Source organism: Ahaetulla prasina, chromosome 3, assembly GCF_028640845.1.
Source record: "Ahaetulla prasina isolate Xishuangbanna chromosome 3, ASM2864084v1, whole genome shotgun sequence".
NCBI classification, from domain to species: Eukaryota; Metazoa; Chordata; class Lepidosauria; order Squamata; family Colubridae; genus Ahaetulla; species Ahaetulla prasina.
This window is the reverse complement of record NC_080541.1, coordinates 29,634,328-29,650,230: the sequence shown is the minus strand read 5'-3', so window position 1 is coordinate 29,650,230 and position 15,903 is coordinate 29,634,328. Positions and strand designations below refer to the sequence as shown.

The window sequence follows — 15,903 nt, the reverse complement described above, 5'->3', positions numbered from 1 at the left end:
GATTCCCAAACAGAATTTCCAGTATTCTCTATTGCACAATGCACTGTGTTCCTTCCCATGGCCATGGATTCTAAATATTTCCCTCCTTTGCCTATGGAGATTCTTAATCATCTAGGTCATGGTTGTCTGAAAGGTACTCCCCCCCCCCCGCTCAAAAGGCAGCTAGACTTCCTTGGGTTTTTTTATTTGAAAATGATTCATTTCTCATCCCAGAAGCTTCTTCAGTTTTTCAGGAAGAATTTTAAAAAACTTCTGAGATGAGAAGAGAAATGTTTTCAAAGGGAAAAAAAAGAAAGTCCAGTTGCCTTTTGAGAAAAAAAACACAACTTCTGAATTTCCCCCTTTGTTAATGTTCTTTTATTACATGCATGAATGTGAGGGGACGTTCTTTTGACCATTATATACTTATTATAGTTACGGAGAAAACATTTGCTTCAATCTTTTTACCCTGTGCCAAAAAAGGACCCCACGGCACACTCTAAGTATTTATGAATTTTTGTATTCTGTCTGAAACTGCAGGCTGAAATCTCTGGCAAACTAAACTTCAACATTGGTCCTTCTCCCCAACATTACTGCACAGTACATTATGTAAATTTTGAAAAAATCTAAAAAAGGAGGCAAAAAGAAAGCATTTTCTAGTAAAACAGATGAAATCTAATACCCTTCTAAACCTCTTGAGAACTTTTGGTCTTCTAAACCCCCCCACCAACTGCTTGAGACTTACAACCTCTCTAGGGCAGAATTATTTGGGGGGGGGGAGAGGAGGGAAGGGTACAAGATGAATGATGAAAGAACTGAGTTGAATTAAAGCTGTCCTCATTTCATGTTACATGGTGAGAGATTTTGAGCAGCTGTTGGCAGATGTAGTGGTTCCTCACTCAAAGTAATATGCTGGGAAAATCAGATATAAGGGGAAAAAGCAGGACAATTTGGCTAAAAACCTGGTTCAAATCTAAAAGAATTTGAGGTTAAAGAAATGTAATTCTCAGTTAACTTTCAAAAATTTTCATGAGAAAATCTAAGAGCAAAAACATTAGTGTTAGCAGTTCATAAATAAATCATGATAAACAGATACTGTAACAAAATAGCAGCTTTTTATATAAAGGGAGAGACTTTGAGACAGCAATGAGCAATAACATTTGGAAGGATAATGCAGAACTGACGTAATTACTCAAAATGATCACTAACATCGGAAAAGATGCTAGAAAGAAAACAAATAATCCTGAGTCCATTAAAGAGAATATTGTATTATCTTTGACTTACATAAACAAGGTCTCATAAACAGGATGTACTGCATAATATTGTACTGAAAGTTATTCAGTATAACTGAACAGAAGTTTTAAAAATACTGCAAAAGTATTATAAAAGAAATAAAATTGGTTCACCATTGGTTGATTCTAACCCTCCAGAAAACTAGCTAACTTTCTTAGCATTATCTCCTCGACTCAGTAAACGCTTACTTACAACTGAACATTTTATATTGTATTACCTTTTTTTTAAAGTTGTCAACAATGACTCAATGCAATTCACAAGCTGCATTAAATATTACCCTGAAAAATGTATAATGTAAACAACCTCAATTTAAAGGTAATGAAATGTAAGCTTTTTCATGTATTTATTAGCATAACTTAATAACAATGTTGTTTGTTGCAATGAGTAGTTTGAAAAAGACTGCTACTTCAGAAATATTTAGCTCTATTACAGAATCACAGACGTAGATGGAAAAAACTGTAAAGTATTATGACTGCTTTCCTAAAATATACTTCTCCATAAAATATTCGATTTTCCATAAATACCATGTAACATAAAGCTAAGAGGGGGAGGTGAATTGGGGGGAAAAAGCTTCCTTTTTAAATTTTGCCAATGAATTCTAGCTATTGTGCAATTACAGGTAGTCCTTGACTTACAGTAGTTCATTTAGTGGTCGTTCAAAAGTTACATTGGCACTGAAAAATGTAACATGACTAATTTTCACAGTTATGACCTTCGTAGCATCTCCATGATCACGTGATCAAAATTCAGATATTCTTGGCAACTGGTTCATATTTATGACTGTTACATTGTCTGGGAGTCATGTGATCTCGAGACCTTCTGACAAGCAAAGTCAATGGGGAAGCCAGATTCACTTAACAACCGGGTTACTAACTTATCAACTTATAAAATGGGCCTCTGTGGCTCAGGCTGCTAAGACAGTCTGTTATTAACACAGCTGCTTGCAATTACTGCAGGTTCTAGTCCCACCAGGCCCAAGGTTGACTCAGCCTTCCATCCTTTATAAGGTAGGTAAAATGAGGACCCAGATTGTTGGGGGCAATAAGTTGACTTTGTATATAAATATACAAATAGGATGAAGACTATTGCTAACGTAGTGTAAGCCGCCCTGAGTCTTCGGAGAAGGGCGGGATATAAATGCAAATAAAAAAAAAACTAAAAAAACCTGCAGTGATTCACTTAACAACTATGGCAAGAAAAGTTATAAAATGGGGCAAAACTCACTTAACAAATATCTCACTTAACAACACAAAATTTGTGGTCGTAGCAACAGACCCATTGTGATTGTAAGTTGAGGACTACCTGTAGCTTGTGTCTCTGTGTGAAAGTGTGTGCGCATACATGCATGGCTTTTAGTCAGTACTGACTCCTGAGAAGTACTTGAACAAGACAAGGCAAGGTCTTTCAGAAGTGTTTTGCCATTGCTTCCTTCTTAGGACTGAGAGAGAGACAGATGGTGAGTGAACTTGCAAAAATATATATATAATATGATTGCTTTTTTAAAATATGCTTTTCTCCCTAAAATTTTCATTCCCATAAATATGCAATAAAGCTTACAAGGCAATGGATTAGGAGAAAAACTCTAGTTTGACAATGATGTTAGCTGCTGTGCAGCCAGGAAAAGTCACACTTAAATCAGTTTCCACTATCCTGATGCAAACACTCAATTTTGGTTTCTAGAAATACTGTATCTATAGATTTGGGAGGGAGGGAGGGAGGGAGGGAGGAACCTTTAGCAGGCAATCACTTGACATATTACTGTGGTGAGAATACGGCCTTGGAATAAGAAAATTCCCATTCCTGATTTAGGTAGTCAGGATAGGATTTAGGATTTCTACAACAGCACATTCTGTAAAATCTACACATTCAAGGAAAGAGAGAGCAATAGAAACAATAATTCAAATTGCCTTAAAATATGTTTAAATACTGATTAATTTTCCTTTTATGGGCAATCTTAATATTTTGGAACAATGTAGTTGCTTCTTGCCTGCTAAGTAATAAAAAGTAATAAAAATAATATAAGCTTCTAATTATAACAGTAGAAATGAAGACAAACCCTTTATTGCATTTTGTGAAATCAAAGGTTTCCACTAAACTTAACAGCTGGCACAGGCAGACAATATTACAAACTAGGATAGGTTCTGTAAGCAGGTTTCTTTAATATTTTCCTTCTTTTTGGAGAGGGAGCCAATTCTGTCTCTCTCTTGGTAAATTTCCCTATATTATCTATATTATATTTTATTTTGTGATCTGCCCAGAGCCATGAAAATTAGATAGAAAACAAGTTTTAATAAATAGGTTACTATTATAATAAACCTTTTTTACAGGTAGCTTTTGCCTTATGACCTGCAGTCACAACTGCCTAAAAAGCACTTCTGGCAGTTGTAACACATCAAGCTGCCACTTTCTTCACATGATCACATTTCATGTGCTTGGCAACCTGTTTGCATTGTCAATTAATTGCCAAGTGCCCTGCAATCATGTGATCACCATTTGCAACCTTCATGATCACCATTTGCAACCTTCTCTGCTGGCTTCTCCAGAAAGTCAATGCGGAAACCATCAGGTTGCAAGGGAGGGAAAATCCTCCTACACACTGGAGGAATCGACTTCAAATTTGGTGAAAATGCCTACAAATGCCATCGTTCTGAGCCTCGCTGGCGTTCAAAAGTGCTTTAGCAAATGCTATCATTTCTGCCTCTTCAGAAGGGAAAATGCTAGTAAACGCCAGTGAGCTGAGGCTTTCAGAAGGTTGGTATTCACTAGCATTTTAGTGCATGCCATTCAGTGGAGAGATTCAACCGGTGTAACAACTGGTTAGAAAACACCATTAAAAGCAGTGTTAAAAGCACTACTGAGGCATGGCAATCCTCTCTGCTGTGCCTATCAGCTGGGCTTGAAACGAACGAAATAAAGGAAGGTATAGCGCAAGGGCGGGCGGGTGGACGCAGCTGACAGTTGGAGTGAACCGGTTCACTCTCAGCAGATCGTCGGAGCAATTGGCTCACCCGAACCAGACCGAATAGGCTGAATCCCGCCCCTGATGCCATTGCTTCCATTTGGAGGGGAAAACGCTAGTGAACACCAGTGTTTTGAGCCTTCCAGTAGTGTTTGCTAGTGTTTTTCACCAGATTTGTGATCCACATTGAGGAATCCAAGAAATCCCTCAGCTTACTGGAAGAACAGATCTCAAAATTGGCAAAGCACTAGTGGATGCAATTGTTCACACAATCATTATCCTGGTGGGGCTTGAGAGAACCTGGGAAGGAAGTCTGGGTCCTCTCGCTGCCGCACCATACTCAAGAGTCCCATGCCCTCTTCCCAGTACTCCGTTGATTCAGATGGTGGCTTTATGACCTCAACTGGGGAAGCTGGGATTGTGGTCATTTCACAAAGTGATTAAGTGGCATCTTGCTTAATCTTTGATTTGCTCAACAACTGGGATTCTAGGCCCAATTGTGGTTGTAAGCAGAGGATACCTATACATTATTATTATATTTGTCCTTCTATTATCAAAATACCAACAAACATAACCACCCATTAGACTGACCCAAGAAAATTCTATATTCATATTTCAACCCAGCATTAACAATTCACTTCTGCTTTTTATCATTAGTATTTACTCAGCTGCCTTTCTATTCATTATTCAATGTTATTCCAAATCAGATGATGCATTCCGAATAAATATTTATACAGAAAATTCCTCAGTTAAGTCAGATTTTCAACACTGACATTTGGCTTCTAGAATTGTAAACTGGTTAGATGGAAGGCGGCTCAATCCTTTCCAACAGATTTTTGTTTTGTCTTGCCAGACAGAGATGATTACATACTGTAATGTTACAATTGTGGGTTTTATTTTGTTAACTTAAAAATCCACCCTTTTTTCCAGTATGTATCACACTGTGTGATATCAAATGATGGTTAGTTCTGCATTATGTATATTCATAATGGTGAACCTCCTCATAAAATCAGAATGATGGTCAGACTAGGTTATTATTGTTACTGCCATCAACACTTGGTAACTTTAAAATGTGTGGCTTCCTATTCACAGAATTCACCAGGGGAATTCTGGGAATTTAAGACCATACATCTTAAAGTTGCCAAATTTGAAAAACTAATTAAATGCTTCCTAGTTATTTTACTGGTATGGCTGAAATTTATTGATAGCTTTTATGCTGGTAATTTTTTCTAAATCACCAACCTTTAAATATCTAATCCAGAGAAAAGCAAAATCGGTTCCCTCCAGATGTTTTGAAATTTAACTTTTAACAGCCTTACTATATGGAAACTGCAATCCAAAGAAAATCCTGTTACACCGGACAATACTATAAAATCTAAATATCTGCCAAGCAGGAAAAAAGATTTTCTAATGTTTATAATTTTGTTAAAATGTATTTGAATTATTCTACTGTATATTTTGCTAAAATATCTATGTATATTAGCTATTTTTAGTGTTTTAGTGATTATAAATTAGTCTCTATAAAGAATGCTATTGTGCTTTTTCAATTGTAATATGTAATATGTAAAGATGTATAAAAATGTATAATTATTAGTTGCCATCTATATTCTGATGTTTTAATTATTTTCTGAATTATTATGTGCCTTGAGGAAAGATATACAGTAAATAAACTGAACTGTGATTTGATAGGAGACTGAAAACTCTATATAAACTACTCCCATATTTCTAAAGAACGAACAAATTAGATATATAATTAATAATTCCTACTTAAAGATCAGCAATAGTCCATTTTACAAGAATGATGTGAGACAAATTGTTTATGTTTCTCATGGTCCATATATGAACAACTCAAGGAGATTTATCCCTAATCTTGGTCTTATTTTCTCAGTATGAAAATGTGCCCCTGGTTTTGTCTCCTGGTCCATGAAATGCATGCACCTGAAATAACTCTTGGTTAGGCAAGGCCTGCCATGAATTATTCATAAAACGTATGCACAAAAATAATCACAGTAAAATTATTATGGAATAATTGTACAAAAATTTAATCCCACAAAGCTATATCTAATCCAGCTGTCTACAACTAACTCATACAGCTTGTTCAAGCTGACTGATTTTTCTGTTCCAATTTGAAACTCATTAAAACACATCTTACAACTTTAGTTAGCTTGTAGCCCCTGTTCATTCATATATCTTTATAAGACTCTTATTTTGAGTTTAAACCAGAAGGTTGAGAGGGGAGATGTAGAGGAATGTTACCCCATTCCAGTCTTTTTCAGGGTCAAAAGGCAGCTGAGTCCACAGACTTAGTGAATGAATTATACATAAAAATCCTTAAAACTTAAATCCATAGATTGTATTGGATCCCTTCAATGCTAAAAGCGAACTAGACCGCCATTATAGTACTATCTCTGTGTAGGATGATAATCTGACTACTGGTGATGTCATAGATGAATGTTTGCCATCCCTACCTGTTTCCAGTAATGATTTGCAGCTCTTTCAATTATATTCCAGTAATTATCTGTTGTTTCCTTTCTTTTCTACTTCCATCAAACTTGGCAAGCACAATCATCTGCTGCATTACATACTTAGCATATGAGTTTTTGTTTATTCATCAGCATCTCAAGAGATTAGTTGGTCTTTATTTGGTTCAGGATTGAGGAACTGGTTCTTCTTGCTGCTCATGTTATCCTCAGTAGCAATCTCCAAACTGATAATGTGAAGGTGTCTATGTTGTTTTTCTTTTTCCAGCTTCCAATCCATACGTTATCATCATTTCAACTATTTTGAGGTTTGCTCTCAATGAACTGTCCTAATCCTCGTCTAAATTTGCATATTCTCTGCCTTTTTTCTTTACTTCTCCATGATCCTCATGTTCTAAAAAAAGGAAAACTATCTGCCACATTCACTTCTTTGCTATCAAATTTATTAAGATTGATGTTAACTTTGTCTTAATATTTAAAACATCATTTAACCCACTATAACTTCCATAAGGAGATTTTCTGTCTTTTTGCTTTCAGCAGTGTTGCATGTTTATATATCAAACTGTTATTGTTTCAGCCTCCAATTTTTATTACAGATGTCATCTTTTCAAATTTTGCCATTCTTACAATACCCACTAGGCTTAATAATTAACAGCACCCTTAATAATGCTGTTATTATACAAAAATGTTTTATAAAACTTTGGATCTCATTGGACACCTATTTCATAATAAAAATCATATTATTTCAAAAGTTCACTTCCCTTTAATTTACTAAATAAGCAAAGAAATAGGGAATATTTTTGTATAAACTCCTCCTAAAATTTCTCCAATTTATTTTTACTATCTCAATTTTAAGTTTAAGCTTGTTAAAAATTCCACTCTTCTCTTTGCCGTGCTCTTTTCATGCTTATAAATCTGCACTTGTTAAATTCACTGCATATAATTATGTTTATTTTAAAATGTTTGCTCAGTATGTTTAATTTCCAACATACCATGCTATGTAATATTTGTATATACTCTCTGCATTTAATATTGATTTGGTGTCTGTATTTAAGTATTAAAGGTAGAAAACATATTGGCATCCATATCAGACAGACCCAGCTGAAGAATTCTATATCCCAGAATATCTATTTCTTTTCCTTTCAGAAACTCAGTGTAATTTATAGGAAAACATCTGAAAATGTCAAATTCAGTCATGACTGGGTATGGTGTCATATTATACATTACAAGGATATTCCCTAAAAATCTTTTTTTTCTTTTGCCCATTTCATTCAGGTGAATATAAAAGATGACCGTTCTTATTCTCTTCTACTGCTGTTCTAGTATTTAAATTTTTGGACTACAGTTTTTTTTTTCTTTTCCATACATGGACAAACATATTTCATTTCTAAAGTTTCAGACCTTGAACCTTTTGTAGTACATCCATTCAAGTAAACTATACATTACATACGCTGGTACAAAGAGGCAGTACTTTTAAATAAATTATGTATCCTTGAATTGTTATCCAAGACTGTCTACCTTGACGAAGATGCATTTCAGTGAACCTTTGTCCACACCTTGCCACACATACCGTAATTATCAAACTAAAATCATAGTACATCGGCCCTCAAGCACGCCTCAATTTTCTCTTTCAGAAAGAACAGTAAGTCATGCATGTGCTACTATTATCCTCTACTATAGCAGCTGCTTTTGTTAAGGAGGGAAGAACTGAAATATATCCTCTATTACAATGCAGAATGAAAATTACTATTATTAAATTTAAAAACAAATTATCCAGTTTGTTATGCTCAGAGGTTTTATATTTTTAAGCCTGAAATTAAAAAAAAAAACAGATTCTGTCCACAGACCTTTTAGGTCTACAGAATACTTTATATATTAATATGCAAACTATATATATCAAAATAGGAACACTGATGAACACTTAAGAAAAAGTGGGATATTTTTTTAGTTTAGTTTAGGGTTGTATTTGTCTTAACATTAATCATAGCTAACAAAGAAAAACAGGTTTCTACAAGAAGGATAGCCTAGATTCTTCTGGATTATGTTAGTTTTAGATACTGGAAGTACAGACATTCAATGCGTAAAATTATACAAAGTCTTATATAGAAAAGAATGTTGCCAAACAGTAGAAAGTTGAAAAAGAAATTTGTAAGCCATTTAAGATGTTTTTTTTCTTTTAAAGGGAAAAATTAGCAATAACTTTATTACTAATCACTTGTGATACATAAGTCAAGGCAGGTTGGCAACTTATATCTGCAAAACATTGGACTAAATGATCTCCGATGTACCTTCTCATTTTATCACTTTGCTTCTTGAAGAATTTGATTTATAATTAATAATATGTAATATGTTTAGGTGTTTTGAAATTTAAAGAAACAATTCGTAAAATTTGTTTCATTCCTCAAAAATTTGCCAATCAAAAACAACAAAGTAGATGTCAATCAGAACAGTTTTGACTCCATTCATGGTGTAAAAAGTTGTACTTTTAACTAGGTAATTACAGGTAATCCTCGACACAACAGTTCATTTAGTGACTGTTTAAAGTTACAACAGCACTGAAAAAGTGACTTATGACCATTATTCACACATATAACACACTTGTATCATCCCCATGGTCACATGATTTACATTTGAAGCTTGACCACTGCCTCACATTTATGAGTCCTGTATAGTGTCCTAATCATGTTTTGCAATCTTCTGACAAGCAAACTCAATGGGGAAGCCAGATTCACTTAACAACTTTGTTACTAATTTAACCAGTTCCATGATTCACTTAACAAGTGGCAAGAAAAATCATAAAATGGGGCAAAGCTGACTTAACAAATGTTTCACTTAGCAGCATAAAGGTTGGGCTCCATTGTGGTCATAAGTTGAAGACTACCTGTGGTTAAGCTTTATCAAAATACTATAATGTTATTCCTGATTTCTATCTTTCATCCATGCAGAATTAAATATTCAATAGCAAATCTATTATTTAAAACAACTATATTTTCTTGATGTTTCTTCCCACCTTTAGGTGAATATCTGTGTAAAAGGTTACAAACTCTAATCACATTCATTACAGGAAACTGTAATAAGATATTTTCACCGATATTTGCATTTATAAGCACTTTGTTGGCTTTCATTCATCACATCTCTCCTCCCCCTCCAAGTTACACATCCTGCACATCCCTAATAGCTTTGCAAGGTTGGAGCAGATCTTTCTTAGTTCAAGAGTTATAAATGGCTATATCCCCAAGAGAGCAATACATTAGGAAAATGCAAGCTGTCTTGAAATGGTGTCTTCAGTTGAAATTTTGGTTAGCTGGGGCAACAAGCAAGAAGAACCATTTGTAGAGTGAACAGGAAGAGGGTTTAAATGAGGAAGAGACAAAAGTATAAAATAGGAGAACACTGAATGGTGTAAGTTAAGAAAGGTAGTAGAGGGGGGAAAAAAGTGGAACCCCAAAATGGGAACAATACTGCTGCTCTTATTTTTCCAGGCTTTAAGAGAAAAACGTGGCAATTTTATCTCTTTTTCTCCAGAGAAATCAGGATGTGTTCATATTTACATGCTTATATCAGAGGATGTTTTTGTGTGCATGTGCTCATTTGTGCCCTGGCAGACATATTCCAAAGGCCAGAGATAATTGATGTATAGTATACCTATGTCCCCAAAGTTGCTTACTATTTTTGAGAGTAATTAAAAAAAAGGCTATTTGTGAACAGCAAGAAGTTTTATATCTTGATCTTCTGTTTATGACAGGCAACCATGGAAACTTTAACAAAAATGTGATGTAAAATAGAAAGCCTTGAAAGAAATAACCTTTTGTGCAGTTTTACTGAGGTTTCTGAGGATAATTTTCATGTTAACTGTGTTTATAGCTAGGCTCATAGTCTTTACAGCAGGTTTTCATGGCCAAAAAGAACTGATAAAGCATGACAGGCTCACAGTTTATTATTTGAAAGAGGTTCAGTGCATATTAAGTATTGTGAAATAGAGGAGGACAACGAACATTTAAGAAAGGGAACATTGGGCCCATATAGCCATGCCTGAAGTGTGCCATCATGCTGTTCCATTGTTTAGCATCAAGAACACCAGCACTGAAAGTGGTAAGGCAAGGCAACATTGAAAAGGCATTTAATGCAATCTGCCACATTGCATGGCATAATTATAATTGCCATGGAGCAAAAGCAGCTGTGGAGCTTTTCTTCAACCTACCCATCCACCTTCTCATGTTTGACAAGTGGCATATGTCATTTACTAAATGCTAAAATATTTGAAAAGTGTGACTCAGAATTAGTTTTAATCATTGTTAGGATACCTAATGTGAACCGCCCTGAGTCCTTCGGGAGATAGGGCGGTATACAAATACGAATAAACTAAACTAAACTAAACTAATACATTAAATACATCAGAATTATTACTGCAAAAGCAATACAAGTTTATAAAGTTAACTAGGAAGGTATCTCGCTTCTTTATCTTAAGGGTTTATAGCAAACCTTTTAATAGAAGCAAATAATATAATCTTCAAGTAAAAATTTACATTATTGGATAAAAAGACTATAGTTAAAGCTTGTTTAAAGGAGGGGAAGTTATTTACTCACGAATGTTAAATTGGTGAGACGACCACTAAGGTAGTTTATGTTGCATCATTTTATGACATTTCACTGCTTGTGAAATTTATTTATTTATTTATTTGTCACAACAGTATATATAAGCATAAGCATGAAAATAACTATATAATATATAAGCATATATATGAGCATAAGTATGTAATAACTATATTAATTGGATATAATGAAAGGAAACAATAGGACAGGAACAGTAGGCACGTTTGTGCTCTTATGCACGCCCCTTATAGACCTCTTAGGAATGGGGTGAGGTCAATAGTAGAGAGTTTTTGGTTAAAGCTTTGGGGATTTTGAGAAGAGACCACAGAGTCAGGTAGTGTGTTCCAAGCACTAATAACTCTGTTACAGAAGTCATATTTTCTGCAATCAAGATTGAAACGGTTAACATTGAGTTTAAATCTATTGTTTGCTCTTGTATTGTTATGATTGAAGCTGAAGTAGTCTTCAACAGGAAGGACATTGCAATAGAAGATTCTATGAGTTAAACACAGGTCTTGTCGAAGGCGGCAGAGTTCTAAGTTTTCTAAATTCAAGATTTCAAGTCACCATGTCATGTCAAAATTCACCATGTCGAACTCCATAAACAAGGTTTCATTGTATTAAGGAATGTTTGGATCAATAAAATAAGAAAGCAACCTAGATAGTAAGATTTTGAAAGAAAGAGTGGCTTGGTGTACTATTAGATGTACTAGTAGTATAAAATTAGGAAACCTTAGATATATTTATCTACAATCTAGATCAGAATAACTACTTCTGAGTAAGATCATGTGAAACAATAAATACATGTTGATGTGTCATTAGTCATTCTGCTAGCTTATTCAGAGTTAAAATAAAACTCAGCTCAACAACAATGCCATCATATACTGCTTGTATTCAATGCTGCAGAGAACCTGAAACTTTCATTACCTATCTCCAGAAAGACAATAGTTGGTAACCTACTTATTGATGATCTTTATATTAAGATTATGATTTTGGTCTTTGTAACTGGTCAACACTGGTAAGTATTTTGGGCTAATGTTGCTTCCCTCTTTTTTCTAATTTTCTAGCATCTATTTTGTCCCATGAAATTATTGCCATTTTATGTACATGTTCTTTTGATTCTTAGTTTTGAGAATTGGTACTATTAATAAACTACAATGTTTCTCTATCCAAATATTACCCCTACAATTCCCCCACCCAATTCTAATTGTATGATTTGTGGTTCACCCATTATTTGAATAACATAATACAGTTATTAGATTCCTTTTGATCTGGCAATTACATTAATTATTTTGTGGAAAATAAACCAAGGTTTCACAATATGTACCCTGCGGGGGGGGGGGGGGAATCATTTGCAGAAATATGCAAGGTTGGATTTAACAGTAAGAATGCTTTCATTATTTTTTTTTTGATAAATAGAAACAAAGAGGTTAAGAGATACTTACAGACTTGCCCTTTAGAGAGCTTACTATAAACACAAGTGTTTTTGAGAAGAAGTGATTATTTTTAAGCCAATTTAGACATGTAAATACATAAGATCTTTTGCAAATTTGTAAACAAGAGGCCCACTATTTCCACTTCCCCAGACTTTGGCAGTCCTAAAAAGCAGAGGGCAAAGCCAACCACATACAATACCCTTTACTTTTAATCATTTGGTAAACTATAGTAATAGAAATATTTACGTACTGCATATAAATGCTTTGAAGGCAGCCAAAAACTTCATACTGATGAGCAAAAGCACAGAAAAAGTTCGCTCCCTCTCTAATTTGAAAGCAGAAATATTGGAAATTAAGAACACTAAAATATTAATATTCATCCTTCTTTGAGAACAAATAAATGCCTTCTAAAACAGAATTTTTCAAAGCACATCAAAGGATGTTAATCTATAGCATTAAAATAAAGGTAAGCATGATGAATATATCAATGTTTTTATCTGTTAGTGAGACAGTAGAAACAATTTTCAACTAATCAAAGAACATTAGTTTTATATTTAGCGTATACTTAAATTCTAGTAAGCAGCAGTCTTACTCAAAATTCTAAGCCAGATTTCCTCAATTTACTGCCTAGGAATTAACAGGATTGTGTTTAATGCATCTGGTTTGTACCATGTTGAGGAAGCTGATTTTATGTATTTTGGCAGCAATCCACCAATTAAATGTATTGGTCTATGGCTTCTGGCGTCAAGAAAGTGATAGACAAGATTGAATCTACGTATCACATTAATTCATAATGTGGTTACCTACTTTTGGCTTAAAATGATTTTATGTATTTTGGCTATAATATAATATAGTAAGTGAACTCTTCTATTTCAACAGAACATGTTTAAAGCTAACCATGGCTTACTGTGATGCATGGACCCAGCGGGAAATATTTATCTATTAATTTCCAGTTCCTATCCCATGTCTTGCACTCAAGGTTGTTTGTCTTATCATCTTGATGTAATTAAGTTGCAAAATAAAAGAAAATGTTTCAGGATTTAGATTACAGTCCCTGGAAGGATATGGATTTTACACAGTGGAAAACTAACATCTTAACTGTTATAGCAACCAGTTCTATTCTATAAAGGCACAAATCACACTCTGGAAACCTGAGATTTAAATTATGTGCTATTCATAAAGAGAAACAAACAGGATGCCCAAAAACTCAGATAAGGGTATAGTCTTCATATTATTCAGTCACATAATCTTTTACATCAGATCTCTAGGTGAAAGCAGTCTTGACAGAAAGGCCATGCTTTGAAACATATCTCCTTTGATTTCCTAATAACAGAAATCAATTCCTCCTCCAAAGGTTCAAACCACACCTGCTGTTTATCTATTACAATCTATTAGATTGTAGTGTTTCTTAAAAACTGTAACTCAACATTTAGCCAAGTTGTGTGAACAGCCTCTTCCCTTGAGACCACCCTCACAAATATAGTACCAACTTTCTTCCCAAGTGCAGTGCTGAAAATGTTGCTCTGAAACTGTTAGCAGAAAGCAGCTTCCGGTTACAGAACCTGTAAAACACACCAAGTCTATTCCTGCCAAATACCAATCACCTATTTCAGAACCAAGTTAAGATGCAGAACGGGGGAATTTTAGAGATCGTTTATAAACCCGCCCAGGCAAAATTCTAAAAAACTAAAAACAGCTACCCTATTTAAGGATGCCAAAAAATAAAAAAAAAATGACATTTAGCATCCCCACCCCCCACCCCCGCAGAATAGAAAAAAAAAATCTGAGGAAATTCGGCCACTCAGGGAAGGAATTATATAAAAATGATCTTAAAATAGGCTGCAAAGGCTGGTGCTCTAGACATACTTCTAGATTTAACTTCCATTGAACTTCACGGGCACCGGAGAGACGTTTCCGATACTGCATTGTAATTGCTGACAGAAATGGGATGAAGGCGCTTGGCGGTTAATGAAAATCAGTCCAGAAAACAGTGGTCTTGGGGGGGGGAGGGAGGTAAGTAGTACCAAGACACCCCCCCACCCCGAAGTTTCAGGGGTCCTCCCATTGTCTCAGCACCAACAATGGACGGCTTGCATCTCTTGACAGCCGAATTCCCCATTTCAAAGTGGGGGGGACGGGACCAAGAAGGGCAATCTTCCAGCGCGGCCAGGCCCTGCTTTAAACCCCAGGAGGCTTTTTGACCCATTCACAGCGAAAACCATCCTTCCTGGGGAAAGTCGGGGACGGGCCGAGACTTCGGTGCCCGGCAAGACGGGGAGTGGGTGGGGGAGAGACGGGCACGAAAAGCAGGGCCGCCCGCCGCCGTCCCAGACTTCCTCGGAAACAAAAGCCGGGCCAGGAAGTCTCGTCCCGCCGGCTTGAGGGGGAAGGAAGGAAGGAAGGAAGGAGGAAAAGAAGGAGGGACGCCGAAAGAGAAGCGGCGTTTCGTCCAGGGACAGCCCGGCTTCCCGGGCGGACACAAAGGACATCACCTACCGCAACAGGAGGCGACGAGGAGCAGGAGCTGCGCTGACCTCCAAGCAAGGGACCCTTCCGCGCCCCAGCAAGAGGCCATAACACCGCCGCGCGGGGGAGGGAGGGAGGGAGGGGGGAGGAGGAGACCAGCCGGAGTTGCGTCGCGAGCCCCGCAGCGGGAGGGCCTCGCCGTCGCCTGGCCGGGGAAGAGCCCCCCTCCCCCGCCGCCGCTGCTCCCCGCGCGCGCGCCCCGCCCTCCTCCTTCTCCTCCTCCCCCTCAGCCTCCGGGAGCCATGAGCCGCCCGCCGTTGCCTCTACCGCTGCTCCCCCCTCCGCCGGCTTCTTCGCCTGTCTCCGGAGCGCTCTCCGACGGGAGGGGCTTCCCCCGGCGCAACTGCGCATGACCAAAAAGCTGAGCAGCTGCCGCCGCTGCCGCCTCCCGAAAGGGTTGGCCGGGGCGGGGAAACCCCTGTTTTTCCCCTCGGAGGAGGAGCAGAGGCAGCCGCCGGCAGAAGGCTTCGGGCGGCGTGTGTCTGGGTTCTCGGTTCAACCGCCTCGCCGGAGGTGGTGGCCGAGGTGCCAGCCCTAGACCTGCCCTTCCACCCGGAGACGCGTCGCGGAGGACAAGCGTGCCATGCTGTTCCCGCGCTTCTGCGCTCGGTCGCTGCTCCTGGGAAGGGAGTCCCGG

General features: G+C 37.0%; 1 protein-coding gene across 1 annotated transcript in view; it reads right to left on the bottom strand.

Moving 5' to 3' along the window:
* Nucleotides 1-15,562, bottom strand: part of LRP12 (LDL receptor related protein 12) — a 34,373-nt gene extending 18,811 nt beyond the window's left edge. Inside the window, exon 1 of the mRNA XM_058177172.1 lies at nucleotides 15,237-15,562. Coding sequence (XP_058033155.1) covers nucleotides 15,237-15,315 — 79 coding nt within the window. The 5' untranslated portion in view covers nucleotides 15,316-15,562. The remainder of the gene's footprint in view (nucleotides 1-15,236) is intronic.
* Nucleotides 15,563-15,903: the final 341 nt, after the last annotated feature.